This window comes from Neltuma alba, unplaced genomic scaffold, assembly GCF_004799145.2.
Source record: "Neltuma alba isolate B1F8T4 unplaced genomic scaffold, ASM479914v2 tig00012937_pilon, whole genome shotgun sequence".
Lineage (NCBI taxonomy): Eukaryota > Viridiplantae > Streptophyta > Magnoliopsida > Fabales > Fabaceae > Neltuma > Neltuma alba.
The window spans coordinates 178,221-200,970 of NW_021637303.1; the positions used below are offsets into that span (position 1 = coordinate 178,221).

Consider the following 22,750-nt stretch of genomic DNA (forward strand, 5'->3'; position numbering starts at 1 on the left):
TGGAAATGAAATGACTTGCCACATGCAGAATACCATTAACTGCGGTAATGGGGTTGAGTCAGGGCGAGACTTTAAAAGACGGAAGGGTTAATTTTTCTTGTCACAGCATTGACCAAAACAAAATTCTTATCACATCTCACATGTATACACGCCAAACATTTTTCTTGGATTTTTATAGTTCCAATCGAAAAAATATCATGAAGACACAGCGTCTTTTATAAATTGATACTCATTTCACATAAGGCATTTCTTTTATGAATGATATCACACTTAGAAATAAAACGTTCCAAACAGCAATTAGGGTAGTATGAATATTAATACTTATCTGGTCCTAAATATAAAACTTATTTTATAGGTTTTATATTTAGGACTGAAGGGAATATTACTAATAAAATTTTTCAAAATGCACGCAAAAAAAAGTCCTCATCCAACAACAAGCGTCGGTTGAAAAGTGTAGAATTGTTTGGAATGACATAGGCATTTAATCTACTTATTTAAGCGCTTATCTAAGCTGCTTATAATATATTACTGTGAATGGTAATATTTTCTTCACACATATAATGAAAGAGAATAGAATGAGTCGATGTAATAATGCAGGGGAAAATGATTTTTTGTGCCAATGGAAAAATTGTCCTGGTTTAAGCATTTATCTTTTCTTGTTATCCCGGTTTGTGCTTATTTGCACAAAAAATAGGCGTCTTAATTTAATGCAAAAGGAAAACGGAGTAACTCTGAAATCACGCTGCGAGATCTCTGGTGCTCGTAGAAATCCTCCAGAAAATTCCCATAATTTACGCGCGACAATATGCAAGTTTCTAATTCAAAAGCGATCCCATTGAGATAAACAAAAATAACCAGAATTCTTGCACTGCCCATCCCTGCATGAAGCAATTTGGGGGAGAGAATCAACAATGTCCGAAAAATGCCTTATAGTAGCCTTATTAGCAGCCCTGGTTTTTCATCCAAGATCCTCCATCAAGTGTTTCAAACCCAAATCTGAACGCGACAGCGCCACCAGTGCGACCCCACAGAAGAAGCATAGACCAGCCAAGAAAAAAAAGAGTGCCCCACCCAAGCCTCCTCAAAAACAATCCAAACCTAAACGCCAAGCCTCTACTTCTTCCATTGCAAGAAACTCTTCATGCTCTAACCAACTCACAGAGCTCCATGAAGGCGACTGGCCTGTTGATATCGTGGCAGCCATGTTTCGTGCTGGGTGGCCTCTTGAGAAAACGGTTGCCATAGAGAAGATACTAAAGGTGAATCACTCTCTGGAAAATCTCACCGAATTTGAAGAATACAGAGAGGGAGTGAAGTCCAAGTCTGCTAAAATTTGTGAGCCCGGGAGAACCCAGAAATTGGTGGTCGATGGGAATGAACTCGTACAGTTTCATGGTACACTTATCACTTGTCCTCTGGGGAGAAACAGTGCTTCACTTGACATTTGCTCGAACAGATGGTGTGCAGTTTGTAGTATGGTGAGCTCTACGTTCCTGGCGAAGGACGTTTCTGTGACGTTATGTGAGAATAGTTGGAGGGCACATAGGAAGATTAATGGAGGCTTAGTAGGAGATAAGGCCTCCGCGAGGACTGCATCTGTGCTATGCAGGGTGATCACGGGTCGGATTGCAAATTTAGCTAAACTCGGGGTCACGAATGTAAAAGATGGTGGGTTCAATTCTGGGGTATCTCCAGCTGGATATGAATCAGGTGTGTCAGAGAACCTAGCAGTATTGAATGAGAGAGCAATCCTTCCCTGTTTTGTTGTGATATACAGAGCCAGTTGATCTGTAGATTGCAGAACAAGGTGATGAGTTGGTGCTTTATAGTTAACTGAAGATTTATTGTCAGTTCCTAGCTGGTAGTAGTGGGGAATGCAATGCGATAAAAAGAAGAGAAGACAGTAAATTTTCTTGTGACCTTTTCTTCGGGACAAATATTAGAACGGAATTTCTCGCGAACATTACGTTGTGTTTTAAACAATAAATTGAACCGATGGTTTTGATTTTGATTTTGAATTCGGGGTGCATGCCGGCCACGATTTCCTCTTATTGTGTCATTATTCGGATTTGATAATTTTATTTACAGTGATGAGGACAAGTGATAATAAAATATTACCTGTATTCTAATACTATGGCATGTGGGAATTAAGTTTTTGTGTTTGGAAACTGTGTGGCCCGACATGTGCCTGTTTTGGCCCAAGCCGATGTCATGGGACGGTATGCAGGCCGGGATAATTGCTGCCCCGTAAGTTGGACATAAAAATGGAATGGGTCATTCATGGTCTGATTTTGTACGGGGAATCACTTATTAATTTGATTTGAATAGAGCATCAAAATGGACAGGATTAAAGTCAATGAGAAGTGGCTAAATCGGTAGAAATGGAACGGTCTGATCGACCAGACAAATCTCTGTATGGCTGGCTTGTTCCTTGAAGTAGATAACAAAAGTATCAGAGAGGATGCGAAATTTCGTTGGATCAGGTTTTGAGGATAAGAAGTCACAATTATCAGAAGACATGAGAATGGCTGGAAGAGATGAGGACTACAGGAGTGAGGATGTCAATGTTTATAAGAATTAGGAAGAGGAAAATCACTTGTTAAAACGCGCGCGCATTAAAACTGAATATGTAATTAGATATATCCAATTATGTAATTATATTTATCTTGTTATTTTGTTATCTGAAAATTATGTGATGTTTTTAATTTGCCAAATCACCCGTGTACGCGTGTAAAATCAACCACGACAAAGTAAACTGATAAATCAATAGCTAGACTGGTTGATTACAAACAAGATATTAAAATACTACATCTGATTCTAATTATAAAATCTCGTTTATAGTATACAAATGAAATCTTATAATTAGGACTGAAAGTATTATTAGATTATATATTTATGTATCATGCGTAATACTACCTGGGGTGTTAAAAATAAGATGACTTTATAATGAATATTGTACTACAAATTAAATTTTATGCTTAGAACTGACAAAATAATATTCAAATAAATATAACAACATGTTCACAAATCTAAACTACATTATCAAATAAATCTTATATTTAAGGGTGAATAAATATAATATACATCCTATCATCCCAAGGTCAGCTTTCTTCCCTTGTCCTGATGAGTCAGGCTGTCAGGCAGTTGCCATTTTTCGGGGGCACCCGGCGGGGACCGCGAAAACGAGGAAGGCGAAGAAGATGTGGAAGGTGGCTTTGTCTTTGATTTTCTGTCGTCGTCAACGTATTCCCTCCCGCCAACACCCACGTGCTCTTGCTTTTCTTTGTATTCCCCCTTCCCCTCAACAATTAACCTCTTTTGCAGCAAAATATTCTTCGCCCTTCTGCATGCCCAAAACTCCCTCCTCTGGATGCTTTACATATATAAATCACCCTTCCAGGTCGTTACTTCATTATTTTGTGAGGTTGTATAATTTCATCTACAATTTTTTTTTTAATTTTAAAAGATGGCTCAAAATGAGTTATACATCTGGGCAGGAGGGGGAGCACAGAGGAAAATGCAGATCCGAAATCACGATGTATAAGTATAACATGCAGTAGCTTCATTTAACATCATTGTGAGGGTTAAACCCAAACTCTTGATTGAGAGCCATTTCATATACATACTCTCTGTGCTCAAATAAACTTTTAGGTATCAAATAGTGTTGCTGGTAAAAAAGAAAAAACAAAAAAAGGTATCAAATAGTGTTGCCAGAAGCGGAGATGCAACGATCTGTGTTGAAATTTGGGGACCCTCTTCTCCATACCAGTCGAATTTGTGTTTAACCTTTAATATCATATAGTAGTGTTTCCCGAATACCATGACTAAATTGTTGACAGCCATGAATTAATTTACCGGGGAATATGAATAGCTGGCGATCCAAAGAGGACAAGGTTGCCATCCTTGACCCCCCAAGACGAATCTTGTCGGGGGCAGACAGGCGGGTATTTGCCGGATTTGACCCGAACAACGTGATGACGGGGCAGAATGAATTCCCCTGGACCACCACTTCCACGCTCCTTTTCCTTGCTTTCCCTGCTTTTCGCAAGCCACCGTGGGTGAGGAAGACCACCCTTTAGGGTGTGTTTGGTACGGGGGATTTGGAAGGGGAGGGATTTTAATCATTTCTCTTTGTTTGGCAACACACAAATTTTAGGAGGGGAGGGAAATTTTTTTAAAATTTCCCCTCCCCTCCCCTCCTCAACCTCTCCTCCAAAATTGGGAGGATTTGAAGGGAAATGGTAATATTTTGTCATATTATGACTATTATGCCCATATTTTGTCATGTTGTGACTATTATGTCCATATTTTGTCATGTTGTGACTATTATGCCCACGCCTTAAATAAAATAAGAGCAAAATTGTTTATATTAAAATATTTTTCCCCTCCCCTCCCCTCTTTTTTTATAATCCAAACAAGATAATATTAAAATCTTTTCACTTTCCTCCCCTCCCCTTCCCTCTATTAAAATCCCTCCCCTCCCTTTCCTCTCATTGAGCCAAACATACCCTAATTAAGCTTGTTTAGAACAGCTTATAAATAATTTATAAGCTGCTATTTAATAGTAATTTATGGAAATACGTGAGAGGAGTTTTATTCAAGAAACGTGCTTATAAGAGATTTATACTGCTGTGTCAAATGGGGTCTTTGTTGATTCGGCCAACTAGAGATCCCCACGTCACCCGCTTCATCGCCTCTCGCCTCCGTTCCAACTTCTTCGTACGGCCTCTATTGAAAAAACACTCCACTAAACACGCCACTCCTGGCTAGCTACGAGGCTAGTCTTTAGATGAGGTTCCTTTATGATTAAATGCATACTCAACTAGTTGATTGAAATTGTATTTTCTAAACTATTCGTTCAAAATTTAAACTTCAACTTGTACATTTTCTTATGCGAAAAATTCTCAGGAAATTAGGAAGTGATCAGAAAGAAGATATGGTTCGTTGTGCGGCTCACATGGGCCTCGTCCCTCGTCACACTAGTTGGCGTTGAGGTTTTGGTGACCGACAACTACACAGGTAACTACTTTCCACGACGTGCCAGACCCACACACGCGCCCACCATGGAGCGAGCCAGGCGTAAGCTGGGCGGCATCCGCTTGCTGACGTGTCCATATATTCACCCTCAGATGGACCACCGTTCAAGCCTTATCTATAATCAAATGCTCTTACGGTAACTTCTACCCACCATTACTCGCTCCTTATTCATTCGCCAGCGAAGAAAGCCCATGGATAATAGCAAGGGTTCTCTATTTCACAACAGAAAATCAGAATAAAAATATACGAATTAGCGGACAGATCAGGTAATACCATCTAGTTTTTCACATTTCGCAGGAACGCAAGTTTCAGCGTCGGAAGGGAAAAGAGACTAACTGCACAGTGCACACCCAGGCTTTTTTTACCATTGCCCTTTTCCTCCCTTCTTCTTTTGGTTAAATGAACTTCTTTTTGAATTTTTTATGTTCATTTTGAATACTGGTCGGCATTTTTTAATTGGAAAATATAGCTTCAAGATTACGCTTGGAAAAAGTTACATTTCGGTTCTGTTTTGTTCTGGTTGGCCATTGCCATCATCACTCACAGTGTCATTTCATTTTTATATATAAACATCAGAACTCACCTTCTCCTTTTTCCTAAATTCCTGATCATGAAAGCGCTGCTGAAGCGGGTGATTTCATCAACTGCTGAGGTGTGAGCCAGTTGTGACTGTTAGTTTGAGTGTAAATGGCGGAAGTGGACTCGTGGAGAGATGAGTTCTCCAGTCTTCTGGACAGCTCCGGCGTGCGTTATACTGGAGATCCAGTGGAATCCTCCACGCCGTCGTTTGAGGTGAGAAGATCAGAGTATGTGCCCCGTGAATCGCTGACAGTTGAATCGGAGGGATCAGCAGAGAGCTTCAAGGATCAGGCCGTGGGATTTGTGATGGCTTGGTGTGAGATACTTACGGAATTTGGTAGAGGTTGTAGGGACATTGTGCAGCAGAATTTCTTGAACGAAAACTCATATGTACTGAGAAAGCTCCGAGGGCCTTGTGCCAAGGCTTCAGAGAGATTAAGGTTTCTGAATGATTTTTTGCCCGAGGATCGGGATCCGTTTCAAGCTTGGTCGGTCGTGTTCTTCGTTTTCATTCTTGCACTTGCAGGTTACTTAATTGAGTGCCCTCTCTGTTCACTCTTTCGTTAATTCATCTGTTCATTAAAGCTTCCTTTCTCTCACTTTTTTTTAGATAGTTTGTAATAAATTGCTGCACCATAACTTTACTGCTGTTTTTTTTGGGGATATTGATAGAGCTGTGAAATTCTGAACTTCCTCTTATCCTCTCAAGACTTCCATAACATAGGGCAATTCTACTTCTGCGGGATTATTATAACATCGCTGTGTGGAATCATTTTCATGGTCGAAATTTATAATGAGCACCGATTATCATATTTTAATCATTCTATGATCATCACTGATGGATAAGCCGGGGGTCATGGATTATGCTGAGGTTGTTACATTCGGAAAAGGGTCTTCGGAACTGAATTTCAGCCAATCGTTGAATTTTTACGGGAAAATTATTCGTTTACTAGTCAATAGCCATAATAAATTTGTGCTGTAATACATAACTTACAGTTCTTGAACTCCTGATAGTAAGTCAGTTATTGTTCCCCGTCCCTTCAGACGCAGGCTATGTGTGTGCTGTGCACGAGTGTGGGCTTCATTCGAAGGGACCTCACCACCGTTTGGGCGATTATTGACTTTTATAGAAAATTTCCAAATTGTTGTTTTCAGCCTTTTTTCTGGGTAATTATAAACCTTGATTTATATGTATGCCTCCATTAACTTAGTGTACTCTCCCCCCCCCCCCAACCCAATATTGTTTTTTTTAATGTCCATGCTATTTCAATCACTTGCTATGTGCATTTTTTTAGATCCTAGAGAAACTACGATAATTGTTTATGAATGATTTCTGCTTGATGATGTCAATTTGGCATGAAATCTACTGACCTTTATAAGCAATTTGCAGCTATTAGTGTAGATCCCAACGGTGACTCTGTAGCCCCAGTGGTAAAGGTGCGCGTGCATCCTCCTAGTGCTAGGCGCATACTTCTTCCTGATGGTAGATACATGGCTTATGACGAGCAAGGTGTTCCTGCTGAAAACTCTAGATTTTCCCTTGTTGCTCCACATGCTTTTCTTTCGTCCAGGCTGGCAGGTGAGTTGTCAGAATTTTTAATTTTCAGGATTGACATTCATAATCTCTAGCATATTGTCACCAGGAACCTACAATAGATCCTTTGTTCGTGTCTGTTATCTGATTTATTGTTGTCTATTCCCCGATTTGAAGGTATACCTGGGGTTAAATCTTCTCTTCTTGAAGAGTATGGCATACGTTTAGTCACATATGATCTTCCTGGTTTTGGGGAGAGTGATCCTCATCCCAAGAGAAATCTTAACTCCTCGGCCATGGATTTGCTGCATCTAGTCAATGCTGTCAATGTTAGTGACAAATTCTGGGTTATGTGCCACTCTAGCGGATGCATTCATGCTTGGGCTTCACTCCGATACATTCCTGACAGAATTGCAGGTATTCAACAATATTATGATTTTAGTGTTTAGATTCTGATTAAAAGCTATATGTTCAACATCTGGAATTCCTATTTCCCATCTATTGATTTGAGGTTGCTTTTGGAGCTTTAAATTCTTAAGGCTTGATTTGAGGCTTAATTATAGACTATGTTGGTATATAACTTTTGGCCAATATACAGTGTGGATGCCAATTATGATATTGGCTTTAGGTCCATTCATACAGCTTAATGCAAACATTCTACTTCTTTATTCCTGTTCTACTCTCCATGCTACCTGCACAGATGAAAAGAAATATATTAGAGGGTCTGATGTTATTTATGATATTACCCGAAATTGCAGGTGCAGCTATGCTAGCTCCTATGATCAATCCATTTGAGCCACGTATGACTCAGAATGAGATCAAAAGAACTTGGGAGAAGTGGCTGCCAAGGAGGAAGTTTATGTATTCATTGGCACGTAGATTTCCAAAGCTTCTCTCCTTTTTCTACCGGAAAAGCTTCTTGTCAGGAGAGCATGATAAGATTGATAAGCAGTTGTCCTTTTCACTGGGAAAGAAGGTGAATATGCTAATCCCCAACCATTTACAAGCACTTGTTACCTTTTTTTATCAATATATTAATTTTTTTAATAGGCATTGATAATAACTCTGACTTCATGTCAACCGGAAGCAACTGTATCCATTAGTGAGTGGCTGTTGTCTGCCCATGCTGCCACTGGTTAAAATAAGTAGAATCATCTAACATGTCAACTCGTTAGAGATTTGCTATGTCTCGTGAACTGAAGCTACATAGACTCATAGCTATAGACTCATTGAGTTTAATCTTAGTATTATGAGGGGATGAGTAATTGGGCTCCAGAATATCTTCATATTATATTCTCATTGTCGTTGTAGTTATCATATAGAATGTGGGGGCTTCAGTGATCTGTATCTGACTGCAAATAATCTATATCCATGAGAAAATAGGCCCTTGTTGCTTTCCTCTAAACTTGCCTGGGAGACTGATACCTGGGCATAATAGTGAGGCTGATTTGAAAATAGGAATTAAAACACAGTGCTTGGTAAAAGACTTCCTCATTTTGATAGCACAGTTTTCTTAAGCTTTCATTGATAAAAGGCATGACATTTCTGTCATGATCTGTTAAATTAACGTGTTGGCATGTTCAGGATGAAATTCTGATAGAAGAGCCAGTATTTGAAGAATTTTGGCAGCGGAATGTGGAGGAGTCAGTGCGCCAGGGGAACACACAGCCATTTGTAGAGGAAGCTGTTCTGCATGTGACAAACTGGGGATTTGATTTAACGGAGCTTCAGGTGCATAAGAAGTGCCAAACAGGAGGCTTGCTTCTTTGGTTGAAGTCGATGTACAGCCAAGTAGAATGTGAATTAGCAGGATTTCTTGGCCCTATAAACATATGGCAGGTTTGAACTCAAATTTTCTTGTGTAATGCTGTTTGACTGTTCCTTCTATCCTAACAATATCCTATCGAGAATGAGTTCATTTCGATGCTTAGTTTTGTTCTTGTATGCTTTCTTTTTCAATTCTAAGCAGGGATTGGATGATAGGGTGGTTCCACCATCAATAGCAGAATACATTGGACGAGTTTTGCCGGAGGCAGTTATCCATAAGCTTCCAAATGAAGGTCACTTGTCCTATTTCTTCTTCTGTGATGAATGTCATAGGCAGATATTCTCCACCCTTTTTGGAAACCCTCAAGGCCCGCTTGAAAAACAAGAGGAAACTGCAATTGAGGAAGATTTACCAGTTTTTGCTTCTGATATGGAATGACTCGTGGCTACTCATTCATGCTTCCTTAGGCTGTGATTGTAAATACCACAGGCTGCTCCTCTGCTGGATGGAGCTTGAAAGACGACAATATTCATTACTAGTCCGAAAATTTCGGGTCATAAGAGCTTTTGGAGATAGAGGTAAAGCAACAACACGTCACTAAGGTTGTTTTTTTTCCCACTTTTCCACACTACATTGCATCACTTATCTCGTTTAGGATGTTTTATGGTATCTACATTAACTGAGCGGCAGAAGTCTGTCCAATGGCTAACACTTTTAGGGGGGGGGGTCATTTTCCCGCCTGGCTAATTGGATCCTCCGGAAATGCTCGTTGCCTCTTGGTGCTTGACTGCATGCCACAGATGTCGCTGTAAAGCATATAAAAATAAAACGAACGGGTTATCCCACCCCCTAAAATATAATTCGATCTGAATATCTTATTTTAGCTAAAGATTTATGAGGATTATGATATTTGTTGACATTTGAATTAAGGTAAAGTACAACGCTTTTACAAGATTGTTATGTTGTTTACAACGAAATTGTGAGGATAAATGGACGGGCAAACCAATTCGAATTTCTATTTTGTTGAGAGTATCAGGCTTGAGGAAATGTGCCGCTTCGAAGCTGTCCTCTTTAATCTATAGATTTTTGCGAGAAAAAATAGAGGATGAGAAGGATTTTATTCTCTATCATTGGTAGGTTCATAAAAATTTACACTGGAGTCGGGATTGGGAAGAGAGGAGCATGTTTTTGTGACATTCTCTTCCTTGTATATATATGGGGAAAAAAATGCACATGGGTTATCTGCTATCTCTCCATTTGCGTTTGCGCTGAGATTCTCAAAATCCCACTGATCATAGTCACATTCGGGATCACATATTTCTGGTGTGCAATTCCAAACAAAGTGACCATTTACGTGGGAGACAAAGACGGGTGTGCATCAGTAGTCTAGGACAAGAATAAATTTGTCCGTTTGTTATTATTTCTTCCTCCTTTAACTCCCAAACCAATTGACATTAAAATCCTTATTCCTACTGGGTCCGTTAAACCAAATCCTGCGTAGTGAGCAACCTTCGGACACTGGAACATATAACAGGTTATGATCTGTTTAAAATAATTTATAAATAATTTTTTAATTGTAATTTATAAAATATAAAGTAAGTATGTAAAAAAATTTTCTTAATTTTATATAACACGTGTTTATAAGTGTTTTTCATTATTATTACAAACAGGTTCTGTGGCTACTAGAGCGGTAGCTGGTACAGGGAGGAGTGGAATAGAAAGTGCTGCGACCTCTTGTCAGCATTTCTTGGGAAATGCTTGGGTCAGTTGTAATTAACACTATAAATTTAGATTCGACCACAAAATTTTAAAATGTACAAATGTCATTCTTTGTCACAAACTTCGATCCTCCAAAGATCAGCATATAATATAAGAGGATGAAAACAGAGCAAACCATCTCAATATTCGAAGCTATATCCATACTAATATCTTGCGAATCAATGAGTTAATGAAATGGAATATACATGATATGTCTCAAACGAGAAATCACGATCTTTCAAACAGAGTGATGATCTGCTATTATATCTTCCTTGTTCTTGTGAGAACCCTTTTCCGTCTGAGAAAATACCAAAAAAAAAAAACAAAGGACACGTTTAAAAAAAGGAAAAAACAGCAGGCAAAACGATTTTAAATACCTCCAGGACGATGGCATAAAATTTAATTTATAAAGGTAAGTAAAATGGAGCACTCAAGTCAAACGAACATTTCTCTTATTTTTCAGACGATCTTTCCAGCCTCACTTCTGAAACTTTCCTCTTCTGATTTAGTTAAGCATCCCCACCATTGCCCGTAGCGATTTCTGCATTTAAATTGTTTTCTACCTTCGGTGGCCCACTTGAATGCCGCCATGGTTTCGCTGGTGAAGGCGGGTAAGAAAGCCGTTTCTTTACTGTCCCAAAGGACCCTTTATCTTTCTCCTTCTGTGGCGTGCCGTTCTCAGCTGCCAACGGACTGTGCGTCCTAGACTTGGCTTTTGCAGACTGAGTCGCCACCATGTAACTCGGAACCGCCGGCGAGCTCGCAAGGCTCTCGTCGTCTCTCACAGACGCGCCACCGATGGTGTGCCGCCGGAACCGCCCTGACTGCGCACTGGCCACGCTTCTAATGTCATCGTCCATTGCAAAGCTGTTCTTTGGGCTGGCCTTCCTGAGTCTTCTGGCAGCTGGCTTTGAAGGAGTTGAATAAGAGTGGAAGCTAGGTGAGTCGGGGATTTGGCTTGCTGTGGGAGAATGCTTTTCAGAATTGAGTTGGTAACGAGCATATGATTTGCTGATTTCTCCACCAGTGATGCTGCGGCTAGAACTTCTCACAGATGAACGGTCATCGTTCATTTCTTTCTCCATTGTGCTTTGGCTCTCCCTTGTCCGAGCTGCCATCCATCGTTCCAGCCAGCTCCATCCCCAAGAAGGATTTGTTGGATCCATGAACATTGGGTTTATCGATCTGGATGAATTCTTCCATGTTTGCTGGTGGACATTTTACCACAAGAATCAAAACTTGTTCATTTGAATTGAATTCAGTACTTGCATTAACACGGCTAACGTGAGATTTGGTTTTTTTTTCTCCTCGTCTGTTTTCTCCAGCTTGCAATTCAGTTCGTAAGTATACAAAGTCAGTTTTGCTTTTATCTTTCTGTTAGTTTTCATTTATGCATTCCTTTTTCCCTTTTTTTTTCCTCTTCTGACGAGGAAAAATAATGAATATAATAAGTTCATAAGCAGATAGAGAACCTGATGAGTGAATGCATAAGCGAGCGCTTTCTCTCTCCTCATAGCTGCCTCATACTTTTGTAGTAACTTGGCTTCAATTTGTTCCTTTGATTGCAGGCTATCATCCCATTCCTCTCCAATCTGTGATGAAAATTTGAAACAAAGTTGAGAACTTGCCAAATTATATTCTGAAGACCAGGCAAATGTTGATCCAATTGAAGGATAAAGCAGTATTATATGAAAAAACAAAGAAATAAAACCCAGAGACCCGCATGCTCTCGAGCTCCTTTGCATGCTTGTGTAAGAGCTGCCTTTGCAGAGCCTGGTTCTCCTCGAACATCCTGATCCTCCTAGAACGAATCTGGGATTGCACGCGAGCTAAAGTTTGCATAGAACGAAGAGTGCTAGTGGCTTGGCGTTTTACAATTGGCCCTTCCATCAGTGTCCTCAACCTGACCAGCCCTCTCAGAGCTCGCAGAGCTCTTCTTGCCTGAACGATTTTTTGCAGAGATTTCAGTTCAAGAAGTCGACCAATCATTCAATTAACAAGAATTTCATTTCCGACCCCCCTGATTGCCCCAAAGCTTGGTTTAGGAGAGCAGCCAAATAAGTTTTAACTTCATGTAAGAAACCTTCGCTATGGAATGACTCTAGAAGAAACATATGAAGAGTGAATAAACATTGGTCTTCTGTAAAACGCAAGACATACCAGATATCCCCTAAAAGCTGTCTGAATCTTTATTGCAGCCACCTCTTCCCTTGATTTGCCGGCAAACTGAGAGATCTTAGGGGCTTGTATTGTAGCAACTGCAGTCTGAACAGCATGGATCGATCTCTCAGCTGCCACAGCTGTTGCAACTTCATGAACATGACTTTGACTGGCTTCATTCTTAACATCATATGGTTTAATTTCTTCAGGTGGAGGAGCAGGGGGACGTGCTGTTTTCCCAGAACCCACGTACGAGTCTGAGGAGATCTCCAATTTTTGCTTCCCAAACCATTTCTTCTTTGATTTGCTTGATCTCTGCGCGTGTAGGAGCTAAAACTATCAGAACTGTTTCACAGAATTAAGATAAACCAGACATATATATAGCATACCTGATCTTCCTTTTTCTTTGACTCTGGGCTGAAAGCTTTCTTCACGGTAGAAAACCAATTTCCCTTCCTCCCCATCTTCTTGGCATTCCTCGATTTGATCCTTTACCAAGAATCAAGAAATATTAAAAATGACAAGATCTCATACCTTGTGACCCAATACAAACACAAGCTTCAAGCAGCAAAAGGTAAGACTTTGGGTGGCATAAAAACCAGAACCTAATCCAGAACTGTCGGCAATTCTACCGATTATATCGAGTAATGACCCGTTAAAGGAATGTACATAACGTTATTGATATCGACTCAGACATAGAACCGACTAAAAAATCTACATTTCCGGAATTTCACAGCGAAGAAACAGAAAGTTCAGAATTATCTAACTGCATTGCTAGATGACACGCTTCCGGCGAAAATTTAGAAACACCGATATCTCATTGAGATTGCGAAAGATTCAGCGGACCCAGGAATATATGCCCCAACCGAAGAACGTAAGTGGAGAATCACAAAGAGGAGAAAATGACGAAGAACAGCGTATCAAATACGGAGCTAAACCAGAATTGCAATGGACGGACCAATCAAGATGAGAATGGAAGTACCTCAGCTAAAAAACCAAATGTCAGATCGCAAATAAGCCCTTCACTTCCCAAGGCGACTCGGCTCCATATCTCGACGGAAGAAACAAAAGAAGATTTGGAGTTGAAATCCGAGGGAAAAGAAATCAGATCTTGACAAGGGGCTTGGCGTGATATGAGAAAAGGAGAAGGAAGAAGACCAGCTGGTATTTGGGTGATATTAATGGCCCCACTACCTGGGTTTCGCACAGTGGTCCCCACCATATTAACATTAAACCTCGATGTCACAACATCACAGAATCAGACATACGAAGAAGGGAAGTCACCGTGCTCATGCCTTTTGATTTTCGCGCTGCCAATCACGCCCCGCCTCTTAATTATTCACCTCCCTCCTTTAACCGTTTTACAGTGTAGCAGGGAAGCTTGTGAGGTGTGACAGTGATCTGAGAGTGACGCCGGATTCTTTTTTCCTTTTTCTTTTTCTTCTTTTTTTTTTCCTTTTCCTTTTTTTTTTCTTATTTTATTTTCATAAAAGCATTTTCTTTTCTCTTGCCTAACTCGAGATGTTAAAATGCCTTCTCTTTGGGGTTTTCCATATAAAGTTATAAATACGCGCGCGAAAATTTGGGTTGGGTTCAAATTTTTGCCGCTGGTGTGACATCCAAACTGCGATGAAAATCCTCTAATACTGCTGTTAGGTTGAATCACTGATACAATCTGGGAATCTTAACAAACAAGGGACAACGACTTTTTGAAGAAATAAGTGCCCCTCAGTTAGCTAGGAAAAGAGGCTCTCCACTTTCATTTCTTTTTATTTTCCTCCACTTCTAATCAGAACTATTAAAATTATAATTTGAAGGATCTAAATTTTATATTATAGAAAATATTTTTATTTTGGTTTTAAATAATCATGACTAAAATTTAGTATTTTAATTTTTTTATTTATTTTAATGAAATTAACATTTTATTCATAATTTTATAAAATATAAAATGCGAACAGTTGAAATTGCAATCCTATGGTTAATACAAGAAATGGAGGAAAATGGAGAAGGAGGAAAGTGGAGAGACCCCTCTCTTCAATTCGTTTGGTTACCTACTGATATTACAATAGGGTGTTTAGTTGAATGAAAGCGCATTTTTAAAAAGATGCTTTCATGACAAATTTTTTTTTCATATATTTATTTTATATATTATAAAATTATTGTTAAAATCATGATTTTCTCATATATTATAAACACTCCTCGGCTTTTTTTTTCTCTTCCTACATGTGCCAAAATAAGGACGAAAAGGTCCAACATATCAATCACAGTTTCTTTGAATGTATATTCCCGTTGAATCACATTATCAATATTAATAGAATCGTGATGGGACTTGCGATCGGATCAAATAATGCAGGACATTAATTTTATTTTGCTGTGACATACAAATACAACTCACAGAATTCAATTTTTTTTTTTTTGATAGGTAGAACATTCAAAAGGATAAATTAGCGGAATGATGATTACCCTCAGGATAAACTAATTCCATCCTTATCAATGTACTACTACTATCGATGTGCTGAAGAAGAAAAATAAAAAACACAGGCCCCTTGATATAGGAATGCGACAAAAAAAATAAGTGCCTTTCACGCCATAAACATTGATTATTAAAGTCCAGAAAGTCTAATGATTACAATAATCTCCGATTGGAGTGGCCAAGGGGGTCAGAAACCTGGGACACCAAAAAAAAATTAAAAACAAAAGTGGCAGGTGAGAAAATTGGCCCCATTTATTATCCACCGAGGAGGGGAGGTGGATGAGATTATTTGCGATTTCATGTCGAGCATGAAAACTCGAGTCTAATTGGGATCATTTTAATTGAAACAAGTGACAAAATGAATCTTAAATCAAGAAAACTTAACACAAAATTGAAATTAAAAGTGTACCAATAATTTATTGAAAGAGGATTCAAACTGTGTTGACAAGGAATGAGCGAGCAGGAGTCTGAAATTTTGAATATTTGCGGATTAAACTACTCCTTCGGTCCTTAATATATGACCCAATTCTTGAGTTGGTTTTGGTCCTAAATATAAAACCCATTTCTGATATTTTTCAATTTTCTCTAAATTACCTTTATGGATACTCCCCCAACCATAATCAAGTAGAAAAGGGAGAGAGGGTATTAAGAAAGATGACTATGGTGTTTTAGGAAAAATGTGTCACTTTTTATATAATTAACTAATTTACCTAACTTTCTTAATCTAATCAAATTAGTTAAATGGGTCTTATATTAAGGATCGGAGGAGTAATAAACACGGGAAGGCGGTTAGCAAATGGACAAAACGCAGAAGAGAAAGCGCGAGAAAGCACATGTGGGTACCAAAAGTGGCATTTTAAAAAAATGAAGGTATCTTAAGGAGGACGTTACATTGTGAATACTGATGAGTGCATTCTTCAACGTGCATATTATTTTATATCCGTTGGTCTGCCTCCATAGCTCTGTTATTACTCTCATCATGGTTGTAAATAATTTTTTTATTTTAAATATAAGACTTACTTTATAATATAATTTATGAGATTTTATATGTATGATTTGAGAAACATATAAAATAGACTATTGGTAAAAAAAATTTAATCAAAAATGCATATTTCTCAATCGAATTTGAATTGGCGACAGGAGATAAGAAAGCTGCAAATCAGTGACCAGTATTTTTACGGTTCCCACCTCCCAGCCGTTGTAATGCTTGCAACCACACGTGACTGTCATCAAAACTCTTCGTAAACGATACTCACATGAACTCTAAGATTGATGTGGGCCATCCTACTCTTTGTTTCAATTCTTTTATTATCAATTGAACTCCCCGTTTCTGAACAACAAAAATTAATAATTTAACAAATATTTTCATATCTGCATTTCCTTTAATATTCATCAACAACGTATCAAGAAATCCTGGTTGATGCGGTTTTAAGTTAATTTTTCTTGATGTATTTTTTTTATTCATCATACATAGCTTAAATTTGATGTGGTTTAGTGTTTTATACTCTTCCGGTTTTAAATATAAGATTTATTTTATAATATAAAGTATATTATAAAATGAATATTATATTTAAAATCAAATAGAAATTTTTAAAATTTATTACCACCAACTGCTTGGTTGAGTGATATGCGTGCATATGTGAAGCGTGTGTTTTAGGTTTGGACCTGCCCTCCTGTAATTAAAAAAATAAAAAAAAATATTTATGAATATGTCTTTTAGCCCTTTTTCCCGGAAAAGATGGGCGCGTGGCTGTACATCACATGCGCTGTTTATTCCTGCTTTCCCTGTATGGATAAACTGCGATTATATTCCATTTAAGCATTTAGGAGTGTATTTTTCGCAATAATTTGTTAGCGTCCTCGAGCGGCAAACATCCCCCGAACACAATAGTATTTACCAAAAAGAGCAGTGGCAGGACTTCACTGTCCCACCAATTAATAACAATAATTTGGGTTGTTATAGCAAAGTGAACTAATAATGAAAAGTGATTATTCATATTTGGATGATATTGGGCCTATTTAAAACAGTTTATAAATAGCTTTTCAATAATAATTTACGGAATACGATACAAATATGTGAATAGAATTTTGTCTCGACTTACGTGAAACGTGTTTATAGGAAATTTTTTAAACCCTCCCATTCTTCCAAATAGGCTCATTGACTTGTCCACCCAAGAACCCAAAAAAAAAATAAATCGACATGATGTTATGGACTAAACTGCAATAATATCAGTCATAAGGCACGGAACAGCACTATACAAAAAGAGGACAGTTTTCGAGGGGAAAAAAATACTACTAGTTTTTATTACAAGAGTTTGTTTGATTTTCAATTTAGTATCAAATATAAGATTCAGTCTATTTTGTCTTTCATATTTATTTATTTATTTTCAAAGTGGGCCTTGTAATAGTTGTGCATATTAAATGTTTCATCAAATAGTAATTTTAGCTAGCATACATGATTAGGAATGATATTTTAGAAAAGATAACACTTATTTATAATAAATATCTAACTTAACTAATTTTTTTAAATCCTTTCAAATTAATAATTAGGTATTATATTAAAGACCAGTATATCAATAAGAAGTTTCATCCCATCCAAAAAAAATCTCCTCGTTTAGTGCTCGATTATCAAAATAGTATGTGTAATTCTTAATTACATTGGTGACTGAAGAGTGACGACTTAGTTGAGTCTGTAATTTAAGAACAACGTCCCATGTAATTCAAAGCACAATACAGAGTATATGCTCTTTAAAGTTCCTACCAAATCCTTAACGTCATAACGTGGTGGTGGTCGTCACTGGTTACAACAAAATTTGTCCCTCGTCGATTGGGCCTCTAATGGGCTTTTACGCGTCGATGATACTCTGGGCTAACTCGAGGTCCAATCTTGATTAGGATGTTTCAATTTGTTTTGCCAAATCCCAAAAATTAAAATTAGAAAATTGTTAGCTGAAAGATCATACTTCCTCCTGTCCTTAACATGAGAATTACTTATTTAATTTATACAGATTAAGCAGAAATAATAAATTAATCAATTATAACAAATATGACATAATCTTATCAAAATAATCATAGATAATATTAAATTACATATTAGTTTATAAGCTGCGTTGTTTATGATCAAATATAACCTTTTAACTAGCTTTTGTTTGGAATCAGTTTCGGTGTTCATTGCTGTGATGAAATCAAAACCATTCAAATTCAGTTTTCATGGTCTAAATTTAAAATTTTTAACTACTAATTTTTAAATAAAAAATTCATTTTTTAAAAAACTTATAGTTAGGAGATTTTTTTTTTGGATTATGCACCTATTAAAAGAAAAAAAAATTGAAAAAAAATATTAAATATTGGCCATCCATATTAAATTTGAATGGTTGGGATTTGATGAGTATTATTATTACTGTGATAAGCACTTTTGTATTGGAGACTGAGGGGAGTATTTCTTAAAAGCTTCCCCCTTTTAGAAGAAGACAAACTCGCTTGCTTATGCCCAACAAGGTTGATATTAACAATCAATACCAGTATATCAATAAAGCATCGAAAGGAAAAGTCAAAAGTGAAAAAAAAAATGAATAAATTGCTCACAGCAGAGAATTAAATTTCTGGACTCGCCCAATCATGTATCTGACTCTATACTAACTATATATATGTATGCTATTGGCCTTCCCCTCACCTTATGGTAAAGTTATAAAAACTTGACGTTTAAGAGTTGGTTGAGCATGAAAATTAAAACGCCACATCAAGATTTTGGAGCAATCGTCTGGTGGGATTCCCTTCAACTTTGACTCATCTTCCAGAATCACTTGCTTCACGAACTTCATCGAATTCTGAGAAAATCAGAAAAGAAGCCCGACAATAAGAAAAGGAAGGTGCCAAAATAATTAAAAACAAACAATAAAAATTAAGCGCTTTGTATCTTGGAGTAGAGGGAATCCGCACTACCAGTGAAATAGTGTCCGAGTTCAAAATTCTATGGTCATTGTTCTGATTAGTTCAACAAATCAATTATGCTGTCACTGTGAATCTGATATCTCACGTTTTTTCCTTTTTAAGGCTTCCTTTTATGAAGTTGTTGAAGAATAGCTAAATCTTACCTAAACGTGATCAGTAGTCACTCAAAACTCAAGCAGTAACTAAATGATTACGTTCAACAAACAATAAATATCCCTTTTTTCATAATTCTAATTATAGGGACTACCAGATAATGGTTTGGCTCGGGGTATGCAATATAACTAATTCCACATAGGAGGTGGACAAATAAAAAGATGGAGACGTTTCGTTAAAGAAACGGCTGCCTAAAAATTATAACATGTACCTGCGAGGTGTCTTGAACTGGTGATGCGCGACCCCATCTCTCAGGATCCCAGAGAATGGAACTATTGAATGCCAAACTCGAAATACGAATCTGAGAACTCAACATGTCTGTTTCATTGTTCCTACTCCTCAGATGCCAACCTACGACTTGCGAAGAATCGCATACTGGTCCTTCCATCTTCACTTTCTTCCTATTTGCTCTTACCATTGCCATCGGCCACGTCCCAAACATCCTGATCAGTTCGCAGAAACAACACACGCAAATCACTATATATAAGAACCTCCTCAACAAGTTTAGAAAGCAGAAAAGCGAGGATAAGATGTCATACTCGATATCTCTAAGGTGGTGGAAGAATTCCAGATCATAAGCATTGGCAAGCCCAGCAAAGTGCACGATCCCACTTAGCCTGTGATGCTCGATGTGCTTAAGTGCGAGGTTCCTCTGGTGATTGAGTTCGGCTTCCAAGTCCGTGAAGTTTTCCTTCGAAACCAAATGTCGATACATAATGCCAGTCTTCCTCAGTATCTCCGAAAGTTCTGTGGACCCCGTTTGTGGTTCCACCACAATCCACAGCAATGGCGGGGGAACCAGCTTTATAGTGTGGCCAACTTCCTCAGGTACACCCCTTGAAACCGAAGTTTAGTGCTCGTCGGAGTGACAATAATTAGCAGTCTACGAGGTTTCAACTGGGGCTCTGTTTTTTCACGCAGATTCTTTTTGTGTTTGGGCAATCTGGACATCGCTGGCTCGCCCTCCGACTCGGGAACAATCGAACTTGTGTTGCCATTTACTGTCTGGTGCCCAACTTGCGGAGGCTGTGGCGCGAATTCTGGTCTATTGGAGGTAGCGATCGGGGAAGAGAAGGTTGAAGTCTTACCAGTAGGAGCCAAGCCTGTGAAAAACCCCATTGCGAAACAGAGAGAAAAGTGAATCATGGCTTTCTTCCATATCTGGGATTTCTTCTTGGGTCTTTCTGCAGAAACCATTTTCTGCAAACTCTGGTTCACTCACTCACCACCTGACGCACAATCCTTGGTTAAGAATGTGGAATATAGAGCAGAGAATTTAAAAGCTTAAGAGCAGCCTGTTGAGAAAAAGGAGAGCATACTGGAGGCAGTGGTTGGTGCTGCCAAACAGAATGTGTACAATTTGAAATGGGGGGGGGGGGATTTTCGCTGGTAAGGTATTGCTTCATGTGGATGTCACTTGAAGTAAAAGGAATATGAGAAAAACAGAATGTGAGAAAAGGTTTTGGAAGAGCATGAGTTGCTGTCCATACCAAATAGCAGTTGGGATGGTTCCTATCCATCAATAATTTGTAACCCTTTACGTTTATGGTGGAAGTTTCTTAATTTAAAAAAAAAAAAATCGGAGTTGACCAATATAGTCCAATAAAAAGGAATTATAGAGTATGCTCTGGAATTGTATTGTCACGTGACTGTGATTTTTTTGGGGGGAAAGCATCGGGTTTTTTTAGTGAAAGTTTGGGTATTATATGCTTAGTTATTTACTGCTTAGTGATTAGGGGTGGGTGGGTGAGATTCTGAGATGGAGGCATAATAAATCGTGGTGGGTTTTGATCTCTTTACTCAGATATGTGGGCGTAGTTCTTTCCATCCAATGTCACTCTTCATTGTGGGTTTTGGTTGGGATACCAGCCATCCAGGCTTTTCTCTCTCTTTTCGTTTCCCTTCCAATTGCTGAATTGGGCTAAAACAGGTTGACCATGGGCTGACAGTTGCTTCTACCCAAGGACTGAACAAAGAGAAATATAACTTTTAAGGAAGAATTAGTCGCAATAATTATCAATGGATTTTTTACATTAAGACTTGTTATTGCAGGCTAATTTTTAGTAATTATATTTCTTCGTTGAAACTTCATAGCAATTCTTTCAATTTTTTTAATCCTTAAATTTTTTAAAATTATCAATTCCATTCTTTAATTTTGAATCAAAATAATCTGGATCCTTATAATTTATTGAGTAAAAAATTATGTGAATTTGAGTAGTTTTCAGTCAATAATTTATATACTGAATTATTCTGATAAAATACTACAAGAAGAAGCGGGTTGTTTTAAGTAAAAATGTTATATAAATATTGAGTTGTTTGGAATTAAAGTTGGAGAAACAAATAGTAATCGAAATAAAATTCATGAACCAGAATTATAGTATTTTCCTAAAAAGACTCTTTCACAGCCACTCTCGGTGGTGGATATTTTCCGGCGAGACTCGAACAAATTCCGATAACTCCGTCCCTTCATGACAAGCCCAAGTATCTCCCACATTCATTGTTTGTGGGTCGCTTTGAGTTGGATGCGTCGGTCGGGTCTGATTTGGGAGATTTTTGCCTCAATGAATGAATCGATTTTTTGAGACAAGATTTTCGCCTCTCCAAATATTTTGCCAATATCGATTATTCCATTTCCTCATGGCTTTCGTAATGCCAACTCTCTTTCCTACGCACCGTCGCTGGTGTTGTGGTGATCTCGAACCGACAAGTGGACTTCCTTTATTTTTTCTCTCAACAATGAAATCCAAAAAAATTAAGCAACTTGACATGTGAGGAGTAAAATGAAGCTCTCGTGCTTAACAACTGATGCCAACCTAATTTCAAAATGATTTTATCTCAAAAGTACGTTTGTGCAAGAGAATATAAAATTAGCGAAGGTTTATAATATGAATAACAACTCATTGACTCAGAGAGTAAATACAAGAAGGGAAAAAACTGATTCCCCCTGTGAGAAGACCTCCCTCTTGATAATGGTTGTTCAGTAGGCTCTATGTAACGATTCCCCCGGGGGGGGGGGGGAATAAAAGCTGAATTCCAATGTGCGCAGCTAATCTGTAAGAGGTTAACCAACTAGGCAACGGCGGATTTAGAATGCGTGATTAGTCAAATTAAGAGAGTGTTTAGGTAAAAATTAAACTGTAAAAGTAACTTTATGATGTATAGAATAAGCATATAAAAAGAGTTTTGCCTCAATTTGTATGAAAATATTTTTTAAAAATACCTTTTTGTTTCATCCAAACACTCCTAAGTGTTTGTTAATTATTTGTCTTGTTGGGCTTTTTAGCCAAATTCTTAGTCACATTAGCAAGGGAGGAGTGAGTGTGAACAATTTTGTTTT

The 22,750-nt window shown here is 38.0% G+C and overlaps 3 protein-coding genes and 1 pseudogene across 3 annotated transcripts; 2 read left to right on the forward strand and 2 right to left on the reverse strand.

Annotated features, from left to right (window-relative positions):
- The first annotated feature begins 911 nt into the window (after positions 1–911).
- Positions 912–1,787, forward strand: LOC114732809 (uncharacterized). Its single transcript, XM_028920170.1, has one exon. The coding sequence runs from the start codon at positions 912–914 to the stop codon at positions 1,785–1,787; it is 876 nt and encodes a 291-aa protein (XP_028776003.1).
- Positions 1,788–5,259: 3,472 nt separating this feature from the next.
- On the forward strand, positions 5,260–9,872 carry LOC114732820 (uncharacterized). Its single transcript, XM_028920182.1, has 6 exons — positions 5,260–6,142; positions 7,007–7,195; positions 7,328–7,567; positions 7,909–8,126; positions 8,735–8,989; positions 9,120–9,872. Exons 1-6 carry the CDS (start codon positions 5,725–5,727, stop codon positions 9,354–9,356), a joined length of 1,557 nt encoding a protein of 518 aa, XP_028776015.1. The 5' UTR covers positions 5,260–5,724; the 3' UTR covers positions 9,357–9,872.
- Positions 9,873–10,798: 926 nt separating this feature from the next.
- LOC114732784 (protein IQ-DOMAIN 1) lies at positions 10,799–13,973 on the reverse strand. The gene is made up of 6 exons (XM_028920121.1): positions 13,819–13,973; positions 13,226–13,325; positions 12,837–13,151; positions 12,396–12,617; positions 12,149–12,268; positions 10,799–11,884 (listed from the first exon to the last, which is right to left on the reverse strand). Exons 2-6 carry the CDS (start codon positions 13,298–13,300, stop codon positions 11,186–11,188), a joined length of 1,431 nt encoding a protein of 476 aa, XP_028775954.1. The 5' UTR covers positions 13,301–13,325; positions 13,819–13,973; the 3' UTR covers positions 10,799–11,185.
- A 4,733-nt stretch (positions 13,974–18,706) lies between these two features.
- Positions 18,707–20,739, reverse strand: LOC114732786 (probable beta-1,4-xylosyltransferase IRX9; annotated as a pseudogene).
- Positions 20,740–22,750: the final 2,011 nt, after the last annotated feature.